This window comes from Heloderma suspectum, chromosome 1 (assembly GCF_057233095.1).
Source record: "Heloderma suspectum isolate Gila_16-S chromosome 1, 16-S_ref, whole genome shotgun sequence".
In the NCBI taxonomy this organism is placed as follows: domain Eukaryota; kingdom Metazoa; phylum Chordata; class Lepidosauria; order Squamata; family Helodermatidae; genus Heloderma; species Heloderma suspectum.
The window spans coordinates 213,437,862-213,465,178 of NC_139458.1; the positions used below are offsets into that span (position 1 = coordinate 213,437,862).

Here is a 27,317-nt window from a genome sequence, read left to right on the forward strand (position 1 = left end):
GACCTTTACCAATGCTGCAGAACACTCTAATTTGTATTACTAATGCCTGCATATGGATTCTGAGGTGCATATATGTATATAGAGTGAAGAAACATAATTGTCTAATAACCTATTAAATTTATTTAAATCTGTTAAATTTATAATAATAATAATAATAATAATGATTATCATATGTGATCTTTTGTATTATTGGATTTAATGTAAGCGTAGTGGAATGTTGATTTTTAGGAAAATTCGAGGCATATCAGCTAATTATATCCCAATGTTTCCCTCCTGCTTTACCCCCTTTGTCCTTCCACTGACTGATTGGCTAATTGTGCATGTTTGACCCAGTGTTCTACTCCTGTGCCTGTCCTGTCTCTGCCCGCAGATTTACAAGGAGCAACTGAACACCAGAGTTGTTTTGGTTGCTGTTGAAACCTGGTCAGACAGAGATCGTATTAATGTTCGCCCTGATCCAAGGCAGATGCTTCATGATTTCTCCAAATATCGGCAGCATTTCATCAGACAGCATGCTGATGCTGTACACCTTCTCTCGTATGTATTGTGAGCTCTGTTTTGTACATGGTTTTCTGAAGATAACTCTTTCATGCTCTCATTTTGTCTACTTACTTCTGTGTCCTAGATATATCTTAAATACTGCTTATTTTAGTTATTTTATTTCAGTAATTATAAAAATACAAAAAAGTATTAGATAAAAATAAACTTCAAAATGTGCATCACTGTAGTAAACTTCTGATTTCTGTATTTTTTTAAAAATTCATTTAATGTAGAAATTTTAAAGGAAGTATCAGAAAACAATTTTGAAGATGTAATATGATATCCTGTGTACTGTTATGGTGGTCTACAGTGTAACTGCAGATCCACGTAGACAAGAGTCAGCAAAATGGGTCCTAGGTTATATCTGGGTATACGTCTAGCAACTACCACTGTGATTTCCTCCATCCCCAAATTTTAATGTTTACGACTTGGCACCCTTTGGGGGGCCCTCCCGCTTCCCTCCCTAGGCTCTGCCCCCTGAGGGCGAGCAGCACAAAGGGGAATCCCTCTGTTACCTCTGATCAGAGAGATCAGAGATCAGCTGGGGATTTGCCTGCACCAAAAGTGGTTGCCCTCCCCTGAACTAGCCCTGGTGTACATTGAAATTGATAGTCAAGTGATAAGTACCTACATTAGAACAAAAATGGGATATTTAAGATTACATATTTGAAGAACAACAAAAAAACTGCAAGGATAGTAAAATACGAGGATGAATATTTGCAATGTGGCATGTGAATGTTGAGTTATACGGAACTTTCCTAAGATTTGATGCATTTAAAAAGAGGAAAATACATGTTTCTGGGAGAGGGCATAGCATTTATCCTAGTCAGCAATCAGTTTCAGTCTTAAGATGATAGTAAAATGTTTTTTGTAAACTAATTAAGAACTATGCCTTATTTACTAATGTGAAACAATGCTATACAGCTCTCCAAAACTGTTTACAGGTAACCAAAGAAATGGCTTAATTTGAGCCAGGACTTATCAAAGCCATGCCCACTGACATCTTGCCCTCCTTTTGCTTTTCTCCATGCCAGGAGAAACTGTAGACAATACTCACCTATATGGTCTAATGGTCTGTCTTGTTATAAGGCAGTTTCCTATGACAGTACAGCAGTGGCAATAATAAAACCTTCGTTAGTGCAGTGATTGTTAAAACAAGGCTCTTTAATTGCATATTTTCTTTTTTCTGTGGGGAGCGGGGAGGGTTTTATAATCCACAGCCCATAATAGAGGACCATCCTTGGTAGAAATGGTAGTAGAGACTCCCATAAAGTGCATATTGCACAGCCTGACAGCATTTGCTGTCAGTGGTAAAAATCCTTTATTACAGAGGAAGGAAATGTAAACAGCAAGGCTGGTGGTGCAAGGACTGGGGGATCTAGGATCTGGGTTTGTGTGGGGAGATATTGCTCTTTTCCTTTGAAATTGCTATATCCTAATCCCTGCCTTGCAAAAGGGCACCCCTTTAGACAAATCCATTCCATGTCAGAGCAGGGGAATAGAAACCATTGACTCTTGCCATGGAATCAGTTTTGCAGATTGTAATGTGTAGTAATTTAGCTTTGTCTATATATGAATGGAAATGAAATGACTATTACCATGTTCTACATATAGAGGTCTTTCAAGCATTTGCAAGTTTGCTGAATGAGGGAATCTTTTTTTTTTCCTTCAGTGGTGGTAGATACCCTTGGATAGATTTCCCCTCCTGCTTGTTCTGACAGGCAGGACTATGCTGATTAGGCTTTTGAATGCCCTCCCATGTGGGGGAGCAACCTGCTTCCAGTTTCATTCCTAACCAGCTCTGAGACTGGACCTCTGCTGTTTTCCGCCAATGTTCCACATTCTTTTACCTCACAACCTACCTGCTTTCTTCATCTTTCCTCTTATCTATTCTTGAGAGGGACCATTTCTACCAAAAACAAACAAAAATGTTTTGAGGGAGCTTTCAGCTTTCCAGCTGCAATGCCTGACAGCCAGTATGTAGAGGAAAACCCTGGATTCCACGAAGGGTCTATCTGCCAGCAGATGGAGCACCTGAAAAAGGAAGTGCAAGTTGCTCTCAGCGAAGTCCACCCATCGTGGCATGTCCCCTCCCCAATTTATGCCAGCAGTCTCTGACAAGTCCATTTCTCACCTCTCATGCCAGTGAGGGCCACAGGAGGAGAGTGGCCATGTCACAGCAGTGTCGTGCTACCCAGCTGGGGTGCAGAAACTGCTAGAGATAGAGACTAGCACCTGGAGGTAATATGGAACACCCAGTCAGATGTCATCTTCTTACCGCAAGACAGGTCCTACACTTTGTAAATTCAGACATTATGTTACTAGTTAGCTCATCTACCAGGCTGCTGGTAGCTTGTATAGGCTGCATAGGCCAATAAACACTTATTAATAAACGCAAACAATGGCTGCGCCCCGAGGATCCAAGGGAAAAGGGGAGGGACTCTCCCTAGTCCTTAAGTTCAGGGGTCTGCCAGTAATTCCCTTTCAAACGGGGACCAACTGTTTCAACTTAGGGCATAGGTACTCTGCTGCTCAGATCTAGTTGCTACCTGTAGAGTTGTTAAGTTGTAAAAGAAGAATAAAGCTTTGAAAGGAATCCCTTTGTCTTTGTCTGGACTTGGCTACTGGATTAGACTGAGAGAGGCCTCCAAGGAGCCCTTGACAATATGAACATAAAGGTGATAAACACTATCTTAATAACTTGGAGAGCCTTCATTACCAGAGTCTGCAAAGTTACTTGGAGGGCTTTTGTTTAAGTATTATAGAATAAAAGGAGCAGACCTGGATAAGGCAGACATTAAGGTGTTGCTAGCTTTCCTCCAGTCTGGGTTCGATCAGGGACTACACCCTAATAAACTAAAAAGACACTAAAAAGCCTTGTCCAGCATTCTTCCCAAGGAGTTTAAGGGATCTGTATAATTTCTGTTGAAACCACCCATGGTGCATAGATATCCCTCTTGGGATTTACACAAAGTGTTAAGGGCATTAACCAAGTTAATTTCTGAGCCACTGTATAACATGTAACTCAAATTTCTTCTTCGTGGTCTCTGTGCATAACACATATGGGCTCTGCGCCTGTGTGGAGCCTTGTCCAGGAATCTTCCAAGCTGAGGAATGTTTTCAGTGGGAACTCTTCCCTCACCATCTATTGTGCATGTCCAGCAGGTTCCCACCTGTTCCCTCAGTTGTCTTTCAACTGCCTAGCCAGTTGCCGATACAGGATCTTCATCTGTATTAAGGGAACATTTTGTTTGTTAAAAAATAGTGCTGAGGACTGTTCTTTCCTGTTTTTCTCTTCTTTCTTCTTTTTGTTCACGTTTTCATCATTAAAAAAAGGAGTTTTGTTGTTTTCATCTGTCTTCATCTGCCATGATGAGCAGCAGCTGTTTTTTTTTGTGGCATGTGGCCTCTAAAGCTCCATTTCGCAAATGCGTGAAATGTGGAAGCAAGTTGCTCCAAATGATCCCCATTCTCTCTGTCTTTTTTGTTTGGGAGAATCAGATTTACCCTAGGCATGTTCACTCTGGCAATCTTTCACTAAGCAGGCGAGGAGAAATTGGTTGGATAGACTGAAAGCGGAGCTCTGGTGGAAAGCCATATTGGCAGTGGACTCTAAAAAACTGACTGACTCTAATGTAAAACAGAAGACAGCAGCCACTATGTCTTCACCCAAACCCTCCTCACTGCAATCTTCAGTCCCTGTTGCAGATCGAGCAGACCTGTCTGTGCCAGGGTACTCCATAACAGTGCCGTTAGCAGAAAAGCTTTCTAAAAAGGCTAAAAATCCGAAACTGAGATTGGAAAGTTTTAAAAAGCATAAGAAAAAGAAAAGTGTTGATGGAACCTTTGTAGCTGAAGGTTTAACACCGCTTTTAATAAAATCGCCGGTTCCACCGCTACTGACTGCCCCTATACTGGAGCAGATTTCTACAGTTTCTGAGGGAGAAACTGTGGAAATGTCTTTCCCACTAATGCTTCCTTGGGACCGAGGAACTTCTCCACACTGGGATAGCCAGTCTCCCCATCATCGTTTGGGTGGCGCCTCCCAACATCGAGAACAACATTTTTTGCTTTCTTGGGATTGACAGCTTCCCTCTCCATTTGCAGACCCAGGACCAAGACATCGATTGCGGTCCCCTGAGCCATTCAGATGGCTGGACGCAAATTGTTGGTACAGGCATCGTCACAGGGAAAGGTCATAGTCTCCATACCGAGACTGAGATAGATGTTCTGAATGGTCCTTTCCTCCTCAGAGACGCTGTCCTTTCGAGGATTGGCATTGTTCTTGGGATCGAGAACATTATTATGACCCTACCATATATCTTGGAGTGACTTCTCCCTGATACCACCCTTGCCCCTCGGCAACTATATCTTGTCCTTGGGCAGAGGATGAATTTCTCCCACCTCCTCTAGTGCCCTCTTGGTCATCTTCTCTAAAGAGGAACCAGATGGCACCCATTAACAGCTCACCTCAACTGCAGGCGCCAGTACTGGACCACCTGCTGCCACCCCTGCCTATAGGACCAGCAGATCATGATGCAGTGGATGACTACCAGTCCAACTCATCATCTTACTCATCTGGATTGCTTTCCCTTCCCTCCCCATATGATGTGGCTGGAAACCAAGATGGAGCATCACCTTCTGAGGATATGTTTCATTTCTCAGAGCAAGTTAGCAGGATGGCCCAATTTCTGGGATTGAGGTTCAACAGCACATTCAAGATCCAGTTTTTGGTGCAGGCCATTCTGAGTCATTGAAGCTGGTGGCAGTCCATTTCCTCCCGGCTCTTCTTCAGATGGTTCATCAGTCGTGGAAGGGCCCGTCCTCAATGGCACCGATGTCTAGAAGACTTGAATCCCTATAGCCTGTCAAAGGCCAAAGCTTTTCTGTACTCGCACCCACGTTCCAACTTGATAACCATTGAATCAGCACAGGGGCGATCTCAAAAGTCCGTGCCTCACCTGTGGACAAGGAAGGTAGGAGATTGGCATACCTTCACTGGCCGCTGTTGGATTGCATGTCACCAGTTATCAGGTCATGATGGCTCATTACTAATTTTTCCTTTGGGAAAAAATGGACTCACTCTGCGTGTATCTTCTGGACGATCAAAAAGACCTGGCTAGAATTTTCCATGCGGAAGCTGTCAAACTTTCTAGACAGCAGATTAATAGCTCCTGCCACCGTTGGTGCTAATGCTCTCCGGAAGAATGCCTGGCTGCGATCTGCTGGCCTGACTCCTGAGGCCCATTTGAGGATAGAAGACCTACCTTTTGACAGAGAGGGTCTGTTCAATGCCAAAAGAGATGAACAGATGGACTCTGTCCAAAAGGCGAAAACAGCTATCAGGAAGATGGGTCTTGGGCCTCAGCAGCAACCCTATAAACATTGCAGGTGGTTCCGTTCCCAACAACCATATCCCACCAAGCAATCATTTGATCTCTATCCTCGGTACCAATCTACACAACTGCAGCAAACAAACTCCTTCTTCTAAATTTTGTCAGGGATGTGGTAGGAACGACCCTCCCTCTAAACAACAGCTTTGACTTTCTGATACTCACTGTATACAGCCTTCCGTCAGCCCCTTTTCCTTGTTTGGTTCCTTTCCATCTGGAAGGCAACAGCAGACAATTGGGTGTTGAGTATAATCACAATTCAAAGAGTGCTACCGTACCGACAAGAGAATGGTTTCCCTGTGTTTTACGGTCCCAAAATGGGAGAGGGGACTCCATCCAATTCTAGATTTATGGAACTCGAACAAATTCATTATGCCTAGAAAGTTCAGAATGACCTCGTTGGCATTGACCTTTACTCCAAAAGGGTGTATGGTTTGCAGCCGTAGACCTGAAGGATACATACTTTTACATAACAATTGCAGACTCCCATCACAAATATCTACGGTTTGTCATTGGTACCAAGATGCTCCAGTTCAGAGTACCTTTCAGTCTAGTAACTGCTCCAAGAGTCTTTACAAAGTGCATGGCAGTTGTATGTGCGTACATTTGCCTTCAGGACATTGAAGTCTACTCTTATCTGGACAACTGGCTCCTTGTCTCGGATTCCAAAGACTCCTTGTATCATGCCATTGAGATTGTTCGGAACCTTCTGGGACCATTGGGCCTGTATGTCAGTGAAGAAAAGTCAACCTTACAACCAACTCAAAGGATCCCATTTATAGAAGTGCTGCTGGATTTGACAGTTGCATACGTGTATCTCCTTCGACAGGAGAAGTTACTCTCTTTAGCCTCTACTTTCATTGACAGGTCACTGCTCATATGATCCAAATGCTCCTAGGGCACATGGTAGCTATAGTCACAGTTGTTCGATGGGCAGGGCTTCAGATGTGACCACTGTAGAATTGGTTATTCCACAATTTCAACTCCACGACCGATGTGGAACGCTGCCATTTAGAGATTCTGGGCAGAATAGCCGATTCTCTCCTGTGGTGGATGCAGCCAGGCAATCTGTGTCAGGGACTCTCTTTTGTTCAACCTCCTCCTATGAGAATATTAACAATGGATGCTTTCCTATTGGGATGGAGGGCACACTGTGGCCCACTCCAAATCCAAGGTACCTGGTCTCCAAAAGAGAAGCAGTATCACATCAACTTTCTGGAATTCCTCACAGTCTGGAAAGTGATGCGTGCTTTCAAGCCTTACCTGCAAGGTAGACATGTTCAGATCCTCCCTGACAATACACCTGTGCTTTGGCACATCAGGAAGCAAGGAGGCACACGCTCCTCCAAGCTGATGGATCTAACAGTGAAAGTATTCGATTGGGCAATTCAGTGAAACATTTTCTTGAGTGGCCTTCACATTGCAGGAAAGGACAATGTCTTAGTGGACACCCTGAGGCAGTTGTATCAGTCCTCCCATGAGTGGCAAATGTCCCTGACCGCTCTACATCATCTTTTACAGAAATGGGCTCATCCAACAACAGATCTGTTTGCAACCCCATTGAATGCAATTTGCAAGAGGTTCTGCACGAGAACAGGGATTGGCTGGCCATCATTGGGGTATGCTTTCCAACTCTGATGGCAGGGAGAACTATTTTAAGGCTTCCCTCCGTTTCCACTTCTTTCAAGGATTCTTCAGAAACTAACAGAGGACAGGAGAGATTGCATCTTAATTGCCCCTTGGTGGCCAAAACAGCAGTGTTGATTATTCTACTTTGCTTGTAGAACAGACAATTTCTCCATCTCTACCGACTCCAGATCTCATTTCTCAGGATCAGGGCAGGAGCTGACACCCCAACCTCAACACGCTGAAACTCACAGCCTGTAGAATCCAGCAGTGAGAACCCTGTCCAGTTCCCTTTGGAGGTTCAGACTATTTTAGATGCAGCTAGAAAACCCCACTTGTCTTCCCCACTTGTTCCAAAAAGGATTGAAGCTTTAGGTGATAAGAGTTTATTTAGCAGCTCTCTCATCTTACAGAAGGCAAATGCAAGGGTTTTCAGCCTTTACACATTCCACTACCTGACAGTTTTTGTGCGGGTTAAAGAACCTAGCACTTCCGTTAAGGTCTCTAGTGCCTCAGTGGAGCCTCACTGTTGTTTTGTATGCTCTCCCCTCAAAACCCTTCGAGCCTATGGCTACAGTGGACCTCCGTCTGTTGTCTTGAAAGGTTGCTTTTCTAGTTGTGGTCACTTCTCTAGACATGTTAATGATATTTGTACTTTGAGGGTAGATCATCCCTATTTGATTTTCCACAAGGATAAAGTTGACCCAAAGGTGGTCTCAGATTTCAGCGTCAACCAGTTAATTTCACTGCCAGCTTTTTCCCCACAACTGTTGTCTGAATTGGAGAGGAAGCTGCATGTCCTAGATGTAAAAAGGGCATTGGCCTTTTTTAGATCAAGAATGGCCTCCTTCCACAAAACACAAAACCTTTTTGTCTCCTACGGAGGCTCTAAGAAAGGTCTTTCTGTATTGTCCCAAAGGCTAGCCTCATGGATTGTTGAGACAATTGGCTTAACCTATGAGCTGGCGGGTTTAGAGCGACCACCTTAAGTATGAGCCCATTCCATGTGAGGAGTTGCTGCATCTACAGCCTTTGACAAGGGTGTTCCATGGTCGGACAAGCAGTGACATGGTCAAAACCTTTGATGTTCATAAAACATTACAAGTTGGATGTCAAATCATATTCAGATTGTGCTTTTGGGCAAGCAGTGCTGTCATCGATCTTGGCATGAGACACCTACCCACCTCTGGTAAGTGAGCTTGTTAATTTCCCCTATGTGTGATGCACAGAGACCACAAAGAAGATAGGCAGGTTGCTTACCTGTAACTGTAGTTCTTCAAGTGGTCATAGAATCATAGAATAGTAGGGTTGGAAGGGGCCTATAAGACCATCGAGTCCAACCCCCTGCTCAGTGGCCATCTGTGAATTCACACAACCAACCCACCACCCCCACTTTGGTGTCAATGTTGAATTCAGTGTTGGTACTGAGGTGTGATTTTTCCCTTGGGTCGGAGGCCACACTAGGCGGTCTGAAGGAACTGAGGGAATAGGAGGGAACCCGTTGGATGTGCACAGTAGAGGGGGGGGGGGGTTCCTGCTGAAAACATACCTCGGCTTGGAAGATTCCTGAATGAGGCTCAGCATATGTGAATGCACAGATGACCACTCAAAGAACTACCGTTGCAGGTAAACAACCTGCCTTTCTTTTTTGGAACATTTTACTTTTAGTAGCCATCACATCAGCATGTAGGCTTTCAGAACTGGGAGCCTTATTGGTCAGAAAAGAACTATACATTTTTCACCTGGTTTCATTTGCTTTATAGCTTGTCCTTACTTTTTAAACCAAAAATTAACAGTGTTTTTCACCGAACCCAGGAGTTAATACTAGTTACCTGAGAGAGCATTTCTTCAGAGGGTATTTTTCCCTATGTTCTTTCACATTTTCTCCATTACGTTTAGTTTCCTATCCAGTGTGAGGAGACATTCATCATGGGTTAACCCCTCCCACTGCCCAGGACAGGCAAGCCATATGTGGCCAGGCTTTTTGCCTTGGTCTTAGTCTGTGTGACTCCTCCCAGCCAGTGCATTCCTTGGCTTCGCCTGGGACAGAGCTCGATCACCCTTCAGCAAACTCTGCACATTGAAGCAAAAAATCCCAACTTCACATATATGCTGATGGGATCTGAGCTAGCGGTAACTTCCAAGAAAGAGATCTTGGGGTTGTGGTAGACAACTCAATGAAAATATTGGCCCAGTTTGCAGCTGCTGTTAGCCATACTGAAGGAACTGAAAATAAAACTGCCAATATCATGTTGTCCTTATACAAATCTATGGTGCAACCTTATTTGGAATGCTGTGTACAGTTCTGGTCACCACACCTAAACAAATACATTGTTTAGAAAAGGAACTTTTAGCTATAAAGTCAGCGTTGGAAACATGGCGGCATCATCTAGAGGGGGCACAGCACCCAGTCAAAGTTAGAACTGACCGTCGAAATCTGGAACACCTCCAGACAGCCAGGGCCATGGATCAACGCCAAATTAGATGGTCCCTTTTTTTTCACGGTTCGACCTCAAAATTTGCCATGTTAGAGCCACAGGTAACCAACAGGTGGATACACTCTCTTGTAAGCCAGACTTACAGACGGGGGTGAGGAGAGCCCCCCCTCCAATCCTTCCCTCTGAGAGTCTGGCAGCTGCAGTTGACCCCCAACCCTGGGTAGAGGTCCTTTGCCCAGAACAAACGCAGGATCTCTTTGTGCATGACAAAGTGGCAGAGCTGGGGCAGACAGTTGGAGCTACCAAGTCAACCCCTTTTCATTGCAAGGTGGGCTGCTTTACCACTCATGCAGGGTCTATGTGCTTTCCAAAAGCATATGGGAGAAAGTCCTCTGACAGTGCCATGACTCATACACTGCTGGGCATTTTGGCTTTTCCAAAACATTATATAGGGTCACTTGGGATATTTGGTGGCCCCAAGTGTGTCAGGATGTCAAAACCTATGTAGCCTCCTGTGCCACCTGTCAACAGGCAAAGGACGTTGACAAACCCACTGGATTGCTCCATCCCCTGCCTACACCCTCAGGGCCCTGGAAACTGCTCTCCCTTGACTTTATCACTGACTTGCCACATTCACAAGATAAGACCACCATTTTGGTGGTGGAGGACTTATTTTCTAAAATGGCCCATTTTATACCCTGCTCTGGACTGCACATGGCCAAAGAAACAGCAGAGCTGTTTTTGACCCACGTTATCCGGTTGAATGGCTCGCCGGTGGGGCTGCTTTCAGATCGGAGGCCCAATTCACAGCCCGATTCTGGCGGGAGTTTCACTGCTCAATGTAGAACTCAGACTTTCCTCTGCTTATCACCCCCAGACCGATGGATAGACAGAATGCACCAATGCCATGCTGGAGCAGTCCTTACTCTGCTACGTAAATTACCAACAGGACAATCGGGTGTCCCTGTTGCCTCTGGCTGAATTTGCTTACAACAATGCGTGTTATGTCTCCGCATGCCAAACCCCATTTTTTTGCCAGTTTTGGGTACCATCCCAAGACCTTCCCCTCCTCGCTAAGCTCTGCCTCAGTGCCAGCTGCCCATGAATTTTTAGAGAAATTGTACTCTGTGCATCACCTTTTACAGGACAGCACTGAGCAGGCGAAAGCAGCGTATAAGGCAACTGCGGACCGGCATCGACAACCTGGTCCACCTCTGCATGTCGGGGATTGGTTGTCAACCCGGAACCTCCCTGCTCACACCCCAAGTAAGAAGCTGGCAGCCCATCGGACAGGACCTTTCCAAATTATGGCCCAAATCAACCCCATCGCTTTTAGACTGGCCCTCCCTCCCTCCCTGAAGGTGCACCCTGTCTTTCAACGATCTTTGCTTTCCCCTGTGCTGGCTGCGGACCCTCATTGCTCTGACTGCACGCCTCTGCCTTCCATTTTGGTGGGGGGAGAGGAGGAGTTTGAAGTCGCCAACATCCTAGACTCGCACCTTTTCTGGGGCTGGCTGCAGTATTTGGTTGACTGGGAAGGTTATGGGCCAGAAGATCACTCCTGGGAAACCAGTGGAACATTTGCGTGCCCCCTGGCTGGTTTGCAGTTTCCACCAACACTATACCCACAATCCAGGGCCCCCATGGGGAAAGAGGAGGGGAAGGCATTGTGGGAGCAGGGATGATGTCAGGAATGATTCTGAGCGTGTGGAGATAGCAGCTCAGTTTCAGATTGGGAACAGCCAGAACTGGGGGAGGTTTCCTCCCTAGTGAGCTCAGATACGCATAGGCGTTCTTCTCAAGAACTTGGCTTGCAGATGGCTCGACCTGAATGCCCTCCCCTTTCCTCCCCTGTGAGAACCCAGGTCTCGGGGGAGGAGGAGAGGGAGGGGCGTGACTTGAGGGATGCTAGGGTCCCGTCATAGAGCCAAGCAGGAAAAGTTAGAGGCGGAGCTCAGACGCTCCTCCAGGTTGGTTATGTGTGATAGCCTATGTAGGAGGGAGCAACTGTAAGGGACGGGCATCCCTCCTAAGCTAGTCTGGCCAGGAAGTTCTTGTTCAAACTGCTGGCAACTTATCTAACTTCGGCTCCTCTATTGGTATTCGTAATTGTGTGGAGTAGCTGTTTCCTTCGTAGCCTGAGAGTTTCCTAGAATTTGCATCTGTAAAGAACCTGGTTGTGGTATCTTGGAGTGTGTTGATTGTAGGGATGTTAGAGAATTCCTCCACGGATCCCAGGGGGGCCAAATTCCAGTGAATTCAGCCCCCCCAGAATCCGTGGCGGAATGGAGCCCCCCGCCCCACCACCCCGCGAAAGCCCCACAAAACGGAGCCTACCTGGCTGCGGCTCCAGCGGTGGCAGCGGCTGCAAATGGCGGCCGTTGTGGCAGCCGCCATTTGCGTCCCTATGCCGGCTGTGATAGGCTACGTAAATATTTACGTAGCCTATCATGGGCTTGTGTAGGGACGCAAATGGCGTCCCCTACACAGGACGCCATTTGTATCCGCAGCAGCCTGGCAGCGGCTGGAGGCCCCGCTGCGGGTTGGCCTGGCTGGCAGCTCCGCGGCCTAGCAGGATTCCGGGGGGGAGGAACGGATCGCCTCCCCACACCTGCGGAACCCGGCGGAGCCAGGTAAGTGGGGTTTCATACACCCCTAGTTGATTGTGAAGAGAGAGGATGAAGGAACTTGACAGCATGGTGTGGAAAAAGTGGATAGGGAGATATTTTTCTTCCTTTCTCATAATGCTAGAACCCAGGGTCATCCCATGAAGTTGATTGGTGGGGGATTCAAGACCAAAGGAAATACTTCTTCACACAGTACATAGTTAAACTATGGAATTTATTTCCACAAGATGTAATGCTGGCCAACAATTTGGATGGCAGATTTTACTTCCTTGGGCTCCAAGATCACTGCAGACGATGACTGTAGCCATGAAATTAAGAGACGCTTGCTCCTTGGGAGGAAAGCTATGGCACACCTAGACAGCATAGTAAGAAGCAGAGACATCACCTTGCCGACAAAGGTTCGTATAATCAAAGCTATGGTTTTCCCAGTAGTAATGTATGGCTGTGAGAGCTGGACTATAAGGAAGGCTGAGCGCTGAAGAATTGATGCTTTCGAACTGTGGTGCTGGAGAAGACTCTTACGAGTCCCCTGGACTGCAAGGAGGTCCAATCAGTCAATCCTAAAGGAAATCAACCCTGAGTGCTCATTGGAAGGACAGATACTGAAGCTGAAGCTCAAATATTTTGGCCACCTAATGCGAAGAGAAAAGTCACTGGAAAAGACCTTGATGCTCGGAAAGATTGAAGGCAAAAGGAGAAGGGGACAGCAGAGGATGAGGTGGCTAGATAGCATCACTGATGCAATGGATATGAACTTGAGCACACTCCGGGAGAGAGCGCAGGACAGGAAGGCCTGACGTGCTATGGTCCATGGAGTCACGGAGAGTCGGACACGACTTGACGACTGAGCAACAACAACAGTGAAGCTCTTTATTGCAGTAGATCAGGTTATAGAGATCAGCTTTCCAGAGCTCGTGCCAGAACTTACAGCATTTATAATTCCCCAATAAATAAAATCGCCTAGACAGAGGCTATCTGCACATTGCTTTGTTCAAGAGACAGTCCCAAAGCTAGAATTCATACAGAGCCAGTGTCCCAGCAATATATTGCAAGTCAGAGTCTTAATGATACAAGATTCAAGGCAGACAAGAGTTCAAGATTCATGATAAATACAGGCAAAAAGTTTTCCCTGCATTTAAGACATTAGCACAGGCTCTTCAGCCTGTGCACTAGCTTAAATATGGGGAGGGACTGCTAAAATTCCCGTTCTGACGATCTTTCCTGACAGGAAAACCTGGCCCATAAAATGATTGCTACATCTGAGGGAGTGTCTCTGTTGGTGTCATAACCTGGGTGTCACCCCTTAGCCCCCTCCCCTGCGGAATCTTCCTCATGCACAGTTCTCACATTACCAGGATGTAAATCGGAGGCCTCCCTACATCTTGCAGCTGTGACTGATAGGGAGAATCTTCCTCCTTTGGCCTGCAATCAGATGGGAAGCTAGGCAGAGCTTTCCTGGACTGGGAATTCCCAGTCATCCTGCTCTAAGTCTGAATAAGATTCTGACTCTTAAGCCATAGGGCCCACAGTGGTACTGGGGCTAGGCCTGACAGTGGCATACCACCAATTCATGATGAATCCTCCAGATCATCAAGGGATTCTACACCAGGGGGATTTCCTATCCTCAGTAGGCCTTACAGAGGCATATCTCCACATCCCCATAGCTGTACAACACCAGAGATTCTTCTGCTTCTCCTATGGGGTACCATTATCAATACAAAGCAATGCCCTTTGGCCTGGTATCAGCTCCAAGAGTCTTTTCTAAGCTCATGATAGCAGTGGTAGCTCACCTCAGCCTCAAGGCCATACACATTTACCCTTATCTGGATGACCTTCTTCTGAGGTCCCCATCACTGACCAAGGCTCGTGCTGATCTCCAAGACGCTGTCTTGTCTCCAGGACCACGGGTTATTAAGAAACTTCAAAAAGAGTCACCTCCAACCTTCCCAATCACTAATCCATTTGGAAGTACTTCTAGACACTTCCAAAGGAATAATCTCCTTGGCCCCAGACAAAATTGCCAAGATTCTTCAGGTAGCAGAGTCCCTACTTCAAGCCCGTGCAGCAGATCTAATTTCTTGTACAAACTCTGGGTCTCATGATATCATGCTTAGGGATTCTGTCATGGACCAGGTTACACTTCAGACCCCTTCAGTGGCTGCTCCTCCCTTTTCAGTCTGATATAATCCACAAATGTCACATCAAAGTCACTCTGCCTCAATCAGAACATCTCTACTCTGGTGAAGAGCACCACAAAACATATCAAGGAGCACACCCATTCGGGGACCCCATCGCAAAATTGTGACAAGGGACACCAGCCTCAAGGGGTGGGAGGCTCACTATCCAAGGACTCTGGGTTCCCAAGGTAAAATACAGTATAAACTGGTTGAAGCTACAAGCAGTCCATCTTGCCATCTTTGTTCAACACACTGGTCCTGTCTATTTTCTAGTCAGAATAGACAGCACTATAGCCTTAGCCCACATAATTCGTCAAGAAGGGATGAAATCATAATCCCTGTAGAAGGAGGCCTTTTCCTTCCTCCTCTGGGCAGAACACAACATGTCCGTCACTGCACAGCACATTCAGGGGACTCTCAACAGAGAAACTGACTTTCTGAGCCAACAAGTCTCAATCCAGGCATGTGGACTCTGAATCCGACAGTATTTCAGGAGCTTTGCTGACACTTTGGCCTGCTCCAGGTGGACCTCTTTGCCTCCCCACTCAACAATCCACCTCCACACTTCTTCAGACACCTAGCTCGAGCAGCAGAAGTCACGGACATTCTCCACTCCCTCTGGCCTAGGGGCAGGCTCTACACATTCCTGGCATTCCTGCTTTGGGCCAAGGTCCTCAGGAAGATCAGGGCAGAATGGGAAACCGTAATAGTCATAGTGCCCTTCTGGTGGCAGAGACTGGTTCTCCCAAATCCTGCAGCTGACACAATCAGACCCCGGTTCCTGCCCTTGACACCCACCCTTCTCACACAAAGACTGGTGTGGCATTTGAACCCAGAATGGCTACATCTAACCATCTGGCTACTGAGAGCCATACCTTCCTTTCCCTAGGCTGTTCTGCTGAGGTAACAAACGCTATGCTATCTTCTAGGAGACCATCCACCAATCGAATACACGAAACAACCTGGAAGATGTTCCTTCATTGGTGCAGGTGGAAATGTTTAGATTATAAGACAGCAGAAATCAAGGAGTTGCTCAAATTTGTACAAACTGGGCCAGATATGGGTCTGAAGGCAAGCATACTCCGCAGGCAAGCCATGGCTCTTTATTCCATCCTCTCCAAACTGTGTCACAAGCCTCTTGGTTCTCACTTGCACCTTAAGCGGTTCCTCAGATCAGAGTCTCTGATCTGTCCTTCAGTTATATACTGCTTTCCAACATGAATTTGCATGCTGTTTTTTCAGGTCTTACTTCTCCACCCTTTGAGCCTCTTAGAACTGTGTCTGTACTTTTCCTCTCTCTTATGGTTTGATTTGTTGTAGCGATGACATTTGCCAGAAGAGTTTCGGAGTTAGCGGCTTTCTCCATGAGAGACCACCTCTGCATTCAGCATGGATTCTGTCACACTTCAGTTTGATCCTTCCTTCCCAAAATTAACATACTCTTTCACAGAATGCAAGGACTTATTCTGCCCTCTTTCTGCCCTAAGCATTTTCATCCCTCTGAGTGGGTCTGGCACACATTGGACCTTAAAAGGTCCATCAAAATCTACCTTAAGAGAACTAAGGAACTCGGACATTCCTTTCATCTTACGGCTTTAAGACAGAAGGCTTCCCTTTCCACCCTCACCAGGTGGCTCAGGGCATGTATTTTTGCATTCTCTGAGGTTAAAAAACTCCCTAAACCCATACACGTTACAGCAGAATCGACCAGGGCTGTGGCTGCCTCAGTGGCTTTCTCTACTAACGCCCCCTTGGCAGAGATCTGTAGGGCAGCCACTTGGTCTTCACACCACACATTTGTAAGGCATTACAAGATGGACAAATACGCTTCTGCCAAAGTAGCCTTCAGACGCAGAATCTTACAACAGGTCCTTCCTCAATCTTAGGGGCCTGTGCTATGGGAATAATAGCTTTTATATATCCCATGATGGATATTTCCTCACACCAGTTGGGAATAGAAAGTTGGGTACTTAACATGAAGTTCCATTCCAATTCGATGTGCAGGAGACATCCATACCACCCCTTTTAGCAGGCAGATGCATTCTGATACTAGTATTTGCTATGATTTTCTCATGGAGTGTGCCAGTCTCAAGAGAAGGGACCTTTTCTTCTCTGCCCTCAGTTTTTCTCTGTCTTTTTCTCATTACATTAATGGCTTCTCAGTAACTACTCTGTCTAAATGCTTGGCTAGAAAAGAACTGGCTGGGAGGAGCCACAGATGCCAGGACCAAGGCAAAAAGCTTGGTCACATGTTCCTTGCCTGACCTGGGTGGTAGGAGGAGTTAACCCATGATGGATGTCAGCTGTGCACCGAATTGGAATGGAACTTCACTGTAACTACCCAACTTTCCATTTCTCACTATTACTCAAATTTAGTCCTGCTGGTTCAGGTGCTCTTTGGTTTTTACTTGTTTATTTCTTGCTCTGACATCTTCTGAAACTTGACGTAGATTGCTTCCCCTCACAAAAGGGCACTTGAAAGTCTAATCAGCATAGTCCAGCCTGTCAGAGTGAGTGGGAGGAGCAATCCATCCAATAATATCCTCCATCCACTGCAAAAAAGGGACTTAACGGTAAGTTCCAACATTCGGATTATTTATACTTGTCCTATCCTTTCATTGTTTTTATCATTGCTTTGTTTATCTTGTTCTTAAGGAATGTGACATTTCATTACAAAAGAAGTAGCCTGAGCTACTTTGGAGGAATTTGTTCTGTGGCTAGAGGTGTTGGAGTAAATGAGGTAACATTGCTCTTTTATCCATATTACTGTAATACTTTTATTAGGTTAACCAAAACACCACAAAAATGTTTGTTTGTTTGTTTGTTTATTTCATTTCTATATCGCCCAATAGCCGAAGCTCTCTGGGCAGTTCACAAAAACTAAAACCAAACAACACACAATAAAACAATTTAAAATATATAGAACATTAAAACCACAATATAACAATACAACCACAATAAAACCTAGCAGCAGCGCAGGAGTTTAAAATACAGATTTAAAACAGCAAAGCTAAAAATTTAGAAAGCTAAAATGCTAAAATGCCTGGGAAAATAAAAAGGTCTTCACCTGGTGCCGAAAGGAATACAATGTAGGTGCCAGGCGAACCTCACTAGGGAGCTCATTCCAGAGCCGGGGTGCCACAGCAGAAAAAGCCCTCCTCCTAGTAGCCACCCGCCTCACTTCCTTTGGCAGGGGCTCACGGAGAAGGGCCGCTGACGATGATCTTAAGGTCCGGGCAGGCACATATGGGAGGAGGCGATCCTTCAGGTAACCTGGCCCCAAGCCGTTAAGGGCTTTGAATGTTAACACCAGCACTTTGAATCGGGCCTGGAAATGGACTGGCAGCCAGTGCAGTTGGAAAAGTACTGGCGTAATATGAGCTTGCAGGCCAGTCCCTGTTAACAATCTTGCTGCCCTATTTTGGACCAGCTGAAGTTTCCGGACCGTTTTCAAAGGCAGCCCCACGTATAACGCATTGCAGTAATCCAGAGGAGAAGTTATCAGAGCATGGATAACTGTAGCTAGGCTATCTCTGTCCAGATAAGGGCGTAGTTGGTATACCAGCCTAAGCTGATAAGAAGTGCTCCGTGCCACTGAGTTCACCTGTGCCTCAAGTGACAGTTCTGGATCCAAGAACACCCCCAAACTATGAACGTGATCCTTTAGGGGGAGTGCAACCCCCTCCAGAACAGGTTGAATATCTCGTAGCCGGGCAGACGAACCACCCACTAACAGTACCTCCATCTTGTCAGGATTGAGTTTCAGTTTATTGGCCCTCATCCAGTCCATTACCGTGCCCAGGCACTGATTCAGAACAGCCACTGCCTCACCTGGGTTTGATGAAAAAGAGAGGTAGAGCTGGGTGTCATCTGCATATTGATAGCACCTCAGCCCACACCTCCGGATAACCTCCCCCAGCGTTTTCATGTAGATGTTAAACAGCATGGGGGATAAAATAGAGCCCTGTGGAACCCCATGGCACAATTGCCATGGCACAGAGCAATAATCCCTCAGCACCACCTTCTGGAATCGGCCATCCAAGTAGGAGCGGAACCACTGTAGTGCAGTGCCTCCAACTCCTAACCCAGACAACCCATCCAGAAGGATACCATGGTCGATGGTATCGAAAGCCGCTGAGAGGTCCAGGAGAATCAACAGGGTCGCACTCCCCCTGTCCCTCTCCCGGCAGAGGTCATCCCACAGGGCGACCAAGGCAGTTTCCGTTCCAAAACCAGGCCTGAAGCCCGATTGAAATGGATCTAGATAATCAGCTTCATTCAAGAGTGCCTGGAGCTGTCCTACAACCACCCGCTCAAGCACCTTGCCCAGGAAGGGGATGTTGGCCACTGGCCTATAATTGTTAACATCCTCTGGGTCCAGGTTAGGCTTTTTCAGGAGTGGTCTAAATACCACCTCTTTTAAAGTGGCAGGCACCACTCCCTCTCTCAAGGAGGAATTTACAACCTCCTGGACCCAGCCAGACATCCCCTCGTTTGATTTAATAAGCCATGAAGGGCAAGGGTCAAGCACACAAGTGGTCGATCGGACTTGGCCAAGCACCTTGTCCGCATCCTCAGTCCTCAGTAACTGAAACTCATCCAATAAAACTGGACCAGACGGTGCTCTGAACGCCTCTACCAATGGAACTGCATTAATGGTGGTGTCCAATTCATGACGAATCTGAGCGACTTTATCCTCAAAGTGCTGTGCAAACTCATCACAGCGTGCTACCGAGGGTTCCACCGTCTCTCTCCCTGGCCCAGAATATAACAGGCCGCGAACCACTCGGAAAAGCTCCGCTGGACAACACTGAGAAGATGCAATTCTGGTGGAAAAGAACTGTCTCTTTGCCACCCTCACCACCACAGAGTAGGCTCGATAGTGGGCTCTTACCTGTGTTCGGTCAGACTCAGCACGAGTTTTCCTCCACCTGCGTTCTAGCCGTCTCCCCTCTTGCTTCATTGCCCTCAGCTCAGGTGTATACCAAGGAGCTGGCCGGGCTTTGCTCAGAGGGAGAGGGCGCTTGGGTGCGATCGTGTCAACCGCCCGAGTCATCTCTGCATTCCACAGAGCGACCTGGGCTTCGACAGGAGCACCAGCCATACCAGCAGGAAAATCCCCCAGAGCCCTCTGGAATCCATTGGAATCCATTAATCTCCAGGGGCAGACCATTTTAATAGGTCCCCCACCCTTGCAGAGGGGGAAGGCTGCCAGGAGTCTAAACCTCAGCAGGAAGTGATCTGTCCATGACAAAGGGACAGATGTTAATTCCTCCACTTTCAGATCACCATCCTCCTGCCCAGTCGAGAAAACTAGATCAAGCGTGTGTCCTTTTATATGCGTTGGACCAATGACATGTTGGGACAGCCCCATGGTTGTCATGGCAGCCATGAAGTCCCGAGCCGCCCTGGATACAGCGGCCTCGGCATGGAAGTTGAGATCCCCCAGGACCATCATCCTAGGGGTCCTCAACACCAAGTCCGAGACCACCTCCGTCAGCTCAGGCAGGGAGTCTGATGGGCAGCGGGGTGGGCGGTACACCAACAGAATCCCTAATCTGACCCGGGTACCCAACACAAGGTACAAACACTCAAGATCTGCACTCGAATGAGCAGGAAGCCTGGAGAGGGAGATTGAATTCCTATAGACCACGGCAACCACCCCTCCCCGACCCTCAAGTCGGTGTTGGTGCTGCACCGAGTACCCAGGAGGGCACAGCTGGGAGAGAGTGACCCCTCCCAGTTCCCCCACCCAGGTCTCAGTAATACATACCAGGTCAGCCCCCTCATCCACAATCAAATCATGGATGAGGGAGATTTTATTTTGGGCCAACCTTGCATTCAGCAGCAGCAGCACCAGACCCGAGGGCAGACTGGTAAGGCTGCCAGGAACCATCAGGTTGGGGGAAGAACCAGAAGAGGGGACAGCTGTAAGGTGTCTAGCCCCTCTTCTCCTCAGCTGGCTTGTTAATCCCCCAACGCCATACCTCCCCCTGCCCGTGACCACAGTTATAGTGGCACCTCCCCGACCCCCTGAGTTGCCCAATAGTCCTCCCAGGCACATATTAAAATGTTAGAGTATAAAATGATTCAACAGTATAAAAGAATATAAAAGATAAAAGAGATAAAAGAGAACAGCAGCTAAGAAGGAGCAGATAAAGTCCACATTTGCCCCTTTCCCCCTCGTCTTTAAAGCTGCTGCCCTCTGCTGCTGCTATTTGCTGCTGGTATCTGTGGCTGCTGGTGTCTCTGGAGAGGCAGGCGGGTAGGTCTTCAGATCCTACGCGACTCCAAGTGCAACGCTAAGTGTGCACTTAGCGTCGCACTTGGCGCGAAGCCGAGGCACTGCCTCTGGCAGCCCCGCCTTAAGTACCTGTTGGCTGGGGCAGAAGCAGGCTCAGGATCCACCCGGTGCAGCTGCTGGCTGGTCCTCCTTCCCCCAGGCTCCTTCCCGAGCAGCCTCTGGTAGCCCCGCCTTAAGTACCTGTTGGCGGGGGCAGAAGCAGGCTCAGGATCCACCCGGTGCAGCTGCTGGCTGGTCCTCCTTCCCCCAGGCTCCTTCCTGTCTGCAAGCTTTTGAGTTCTTCAGATTTCTTTATCAGGCAAGATGTTATAAAAAAAGTAGGATGGGGCAGGGGAGCGGGGATAGGGGAGAAAAAAAACCAGTTTTGATGGTGAGGTCATATTGTATGTTCAGAGTCACATGGTGGAATGGGGGAGGAGGGGTCTGCAGACATTCAAATTAGGCTTTGCAGGTTATGTGATGGTTACAGGAAGGACCTGTTGGATTCACTATGGCTGCTGGGACAAAGAAAAGGGGAAATGTTGGATCCTCCATTTTGAAAATATAAAATCCGTCTGTTCTCAGAGGTGGTTTCCATCCTGGGCAAAGCACATGGGCTCCTTTGATTGATGGACCATAGAGTTAAATTAGGCAATGTTTATATTAACAAAACAGGAGATAATTATAGATGCTGTTCTAGGTTAAAATAAAGAAACTGAATTTCTTCTGGAATTTTTTGTGGGGCGTTATGAAATAATTCCATCATAATATACTTTCTTTAAAGATGGTTCTCATGATGTCTTCAAAAATTCCAAATCTTTTTTTATAGATATCTGGAAGGACCTTAAATATGAAATATAGTTGACAGAAAATTATTTCCTCTCTCACTTAATGTCAGTGCAGTATAGAGCACTTGAATGAAGGCTAAAGGCAGCCTTTTCTCCAGGTTAGGTGCATGCAAAGTGTTTTTTTAGCACCTCATTAGCAAAATCCATACAAAGAAATGCAAGTCTTTGAGCAGGTCTTATTCTTGGAATTTAACTTTACGATAAAATTCCAGATTTAATTTCTCTATTTTACTTGCTTTGAATCTGTGCTAATTGTACTAGTCAGTGCCATGGTCAGTGATAAAACTTTTTAAAAAATACTCCAAAACTCCAAAATATAGAAGTGCACTTTGACCATAGCTGGGAACTGAAATACTGTGAGTGGCCTGTAACTCAGTCTCAAATAACCATCTACGCCATAGATTAAACTGGTTTTGCATGTCATGTGAATGGACTGATCCCAAAATATCCCAGTTCACACAGCTGCATTCCCATAGAACGATAAGCCAGGATCATGGAGAATTCTGGCATAATGCGGATGAGCTGCAACCTAATGCACATAGCCCATTTGCTCCCACTTTGTTCGTCCCACTAGCACAACAGGAAAGGTTTGTTTTGCATATCATCCAAACTGGGGATTCTGGCTTGTTGCTCCCTTTATATACCAGGATTGCAAACCAGGGTTTCTTCTTGGTTTTCGAATCCTGGCTTATTTGAGAGCAACAATTGAGGATCCTTAGTTTGGACAACATGCTAAACAAACCATTCATTGCACTTATTTTGGGAATATACTTAGTTGTTGTACTGCTAAAGTTTGCATGGATTTCTACATTGTCACTAATGCAGTTCATACATATTTGCTTCCTTTCCAGAAGGAAGTGTTTCTGTCATTTTAGCACTCAGTGTTCACATTGTGGAAAGTTTGAGGATGATGTCCTAAACAACATTTGGAAGTAAACTCAGTTTAGCTTAGTGAGCCATTTCCACATACATATGCTTTACGATCGGAGTCAAATTCCAAACAGAATAAGTAGTAAGGTAGAAGCTTTGTACTAAAAGTTTCAACAATCTGCAGTATTATTTTTTGCTCACCATTTTATTTTACTTTAATCTCTTTTTCTAACAGTATGGCCTTCCCTGGGCAATGGCACAAGAACTGTCTCAAAGTTTGGCTCAGAATTTAGGAATACAGTGGGAGCCAGGAGCCAGAAAACCAAGTATGTATTTGCCATTAAATTCCTTCCGTTTTCCTATTTAAATTGTTTACAAACTTTTGCATCAATTGGATTTTTAATAGTCTATTAATATAGGGCTGGGTTCTGAGTTGTGCAAGAGTGGAAGTCCACTCATGCCACAGGAATTTTCTGCCCCCTCCTCAGGAAAGAATCCTCAGGGAAGGCCTGGGATGTGATGTGTAGGGCTGCAGTGTTTGTGGGGACATCAGCAAAAATAAGATGGAAGCACCTTGGATGAGCAGACTTTCACTCGCACAACTCTACATCTGACCCATAAAGTTCATATTAACGGCTCTGGAACTAATACACATTCTTTTCCAGAGTGGATAGATATGCACAGACAGCTACACATTAGCCAATTTGTCATTCATTTTTTTATTGCTTCATGTTTTTTAATATACATACATGGATTTGTATATATCCATGGCAATGCATACATATGAAATGTAAATATACGAAAACACAACTTTCTAGCAATTATACATAAGCTTCAACAAAGGCGGACCAGATATCCAAATAAGTATCCATTTGGAGGTAACCCATTCAAATATTGAAAGCATTGTAAGGTCTTCAATCCATTGCATTAAAGGAGGTGAGCGTTTATCCTTACAGTGTTGTACTATCAGTCTTTTAGGTATCAAAAGGGCACGGAGAATCCATTTATGCTGACCATTTCTTAATTTCCATGAAGCAGGCAAAGAATTTAAAAGAGTGTGTACTTCAGTGAATATTAAAGACTGTTCCAGTACAAAATTTATCCATATAATAACCTCCTCCTCAAAAGAAGCAACTATGGGCATTGCCAAAAGAGATGTTTAAAAGGAGCATTAGCTGTATTGCACCACCAGCGATTAGCCAAATTAGATAATCCCTTATTAAAGAGATATTGTGTCCAGCAGACACGATAATGTTTTTCCTGAATGAAACACAGCTTAAAATCCATAGACACAATAGGTATAGATGCCAAAGTGGCAATCCACTGATTAGGCAAAATGGGACCATCCAACTCCCTATTCCGTTCCTGCTTAAAACTCCGTATATCATATTTATTCACCAATAACAATTCTTTATAGACATGGATTGTGGGTCACTTTGCTTGAGCAGCATCAATAAGTGCTTCCAATAATGATAGCGGCTGGGCCAAACCTAAATAATAACAAATGCTGCAATTGCAAGCACTTAGCCATAACTGGCAAGACATATTTGGCACGCAGGATAGAAAATGACAAAAAATTATCATCAGCACCCACCAGTTGATCCAAAATAAACATTACCTTACCTGTCCATGACCACCACAAAAACATTTTCTTACCAAATTTTAGATCTGGATTGTCCCTTAAAGTCAATTTAGCATGAGAAAATGGATCAAAGTGTAATTGACGTGACATCATACACCGCACGTCTATAACAGTAGAAACTGTGGGAGGAACCCTGTCTGTTCATTTATGCCTCATTCATTAATCAAAATTCTATTGACCAGTAATTTTAAAGTAAAGTACAACTTATAATTGTTGTACAGAATACTCTAATTTATTGACTGTTACACAGATTTAGTTCTTCTATTTTATACTTACCTTTAGCGAGATCCTGAAACTTTCTGTTGCATATATTCTAAATCAGGGGTACAGAACTGTTTGGGATAGAGGGCCTAATTGCCTCCCCTGCACCCCACAAGCCAGATAACATCCAAGGGCATGGTCATGACTCCTGATGTCACTCCCCTTTTTTCTTTGTGCTGGAAGGAGGCACAGAATTGTGCCTCCTCCCAGCCCAGAGAAAGCCCAGGCCATCCCTCATCCCCACCGCGATCTCCAGTCTCAGATCAGAAACAGCAGGGATGAAGGGCAGCAGGGGTTGGGAGTCACTAGCATGTGGGCAAGGATGGTCACTCTCCCTCCCACCCAGACGATTTCAGATTGGTGATAGCAGTAGGGATGAGGGGCTGCAGATGTTGGGAACTGACTGTTCTGGGGAGAGTGGCTACTCTTCCCCACACTGGTGAGTCTCAGTGCCCAGGGCACCTTGCATCCCGGTGGCTATCTCCGATCTCAGATGAGGGGCGTTGGGACTTACCTGCATGGGGAAAATCAGCTGCTCTTCTTGGTGCAGGTAGGTCAGGCCCAGGCCACCTGGTATCCTTGCTATTATCTCCAATCTCAACTTGGGACCTAAGACTGCCCCTGGAGGAACCCAGGAGGTGGTGCTGGCTGGATTGTGGTGCCCTGCGGGCTGAGTTAGGCCCATGAGCTGGAGGTTCTGCACCCCTGCTCTGAACATTCATATAAATGTTTAGAATAGGATGTACCAACGTTACTTCAGTACAGCTTCACAAAACATAATATTACCTTGACCTAAAGATGAAGCATAGCATTAGTGACAGATATGGTAGCATAAATATTATGGACTGGGGTGTTCAACTTTTTATACTAATATAGCCAACTCATATTTATGTTATCTATAGGTCAGAAAAACTACAAGAACATATATGGCCAAGGGGTAATCCAGGTGATTGGTATAAAGGAAAATGTGGCCCTGCAGCGAAAACTTAGGATTTGAGAGCAGGGAGAAATAATGACTCAGCTTGGTTCAGACATGAAAAAGCTTCAGATATGTATACTCACGCTTCCCCCTGTGCTTCCCAGTTTTTTTCCTGCACTTCCCACTTCTTGGCAACCGCAATTTACTGTTTTGTCCAAACTGGACAAACTATAGCTTGCACAAACTGTACCTGCAAACCAGAAGTGGAACCCATGGTTTGTTCATGATTCTTGGTTCTCATTTGCTGGCAAACTATGATGTGCTTCTTAGCTTCTTGGAGAGAGTTTTACATTTAAATGGGTTTTTTTTTTAAATAAAGAAGAAAATAGTTAGAAAGCCCTGAGTCCACCTCATATTACTGAAAGTTTACATTCATTATTACTTCAAAAACTTTTAATAACTGAGAACTTATGTCCAAACTTAAAACTCTGGATTTGTAACTTGATGAGGAAATTATTAATTATGATGGGATCAGTTCACCATCACTAGTCCTAAATATATCCTTATTTGGTTATCTGGTCTTATATTCAGCAATTCAGATGCAGGAAGGAAAAATCCTTGTTTTTCTTCTTCTCCCTTTTATGTGGAGTTTTATTGCTCACATATTTTAACTACTTTCCTTCTTTGTTTTGTATTTTTCATTTTGTTTCAGAAGGATGTGACTGCACAGAATCCTGGGGAGGATGCATCATGGAGGAAACAGGGTATGCAATAATAATCAGTACCTTGGTGTTATATAATTTTTTAAATCACTCAGACGAAATTAGGGAGCCAATACTTAGATTCATTGCTGGACTGCATATACTATGGCAAGAAACATTTAATGCTGAAGATAGTAGAACATTTCCATTACTGAAAAAAATTCAGAGTGCATGTGTTTCATCTGTAGTTTAAGGTGGAAATTTTATTCTTTGTCACTTTATTTTGAACAGCTGCACAGTACACTAGTATGTATTCTAACTGCTTTGCTGTTGTAGAAGCACCTTAATTTTATTAGTGGACATACAGCTTCATGCATACAACAAAGCATGCTAAAATGTTTTCTAAAGTTTTGAATTGGAATAGCTCAATTATGAAAAGTGGACTGCAATATCTAGCCTAGTTTTCTTCCCATTAGCTGTACATGCAACTGAGTTTAATAATATAAGGTGGCAGTTATTCTTCAGCCAGAAATGAATTATCACTTTTCAAACTGATAACAGTTGTATATTTTTTTTCATATATGACTTTGGTTGCTTAAGAAATGTGAGATCATTGTTCAGGTACTTTTGTGAGTTTACATTACAACAGTTTTCCTACAAGTAAAAATAACAATTAATGAGCAATATCCAGCAGTGTAATTCTGCAAATTCAAATAGCACTAGCTATTTTCTTTTCATTGTGCAAGTGCTTCACATTAAAATTGTGCAACTGCTTGCACAAATGTGCTTGCACAAATATAACTTTAACTGGATTCTCCTCTTGTGCAAAGTTCAGAACCTAATTTCCACTAGCATCATTTGCACTAGCGGAATGACACAGATATTGCCCAGTATATCTAAATCTGTTCCTATGAATACTTTTCCTCCTTTTCCAATAGTTCTCCACCATTTGGATTTACCTAATTCTTCCACTGTTCTTGCTTTCTCATGAC

The 27,317-nt window shown here is 45.3% G+C and overlaps 1 protein-coding gene across 4 annotated transcripts in view; it reads left to right on the forward strand.

The window, feature by feature from the left end:
• The window catches only part of ADAM23 (ADAM metallopeptidase domain 23), a 161,057-nt gene that overhangs the window by 64,156 nt on the left and 69,584 nt on the right, over window positions 1-27,317 (forward strand). For all 4 annotated transcript variants that reach the window (XM_084818623.1, XM_084818610.1, XM_084818618.1 and 1 more), the window contains exons 11-14: window positions 371-537; window positions 17,457-17,541; window positions 23,038-23,128; window positions 26,337-26,388. In XM_084818623.1, coding sequence (XP_084674749.1) covers window positions 371-537; window positions 17,457-17,541; window positions 23,038-23,128; window positions 26,337-26,388 — 395 coding nt within the window. The remainder of the gene's footprint in view (window positions 1-370; window positions 538-17,456; window positions 17,542-23,037; window positions 23,129-26,336; window positions 26,389-27,317) is intronic.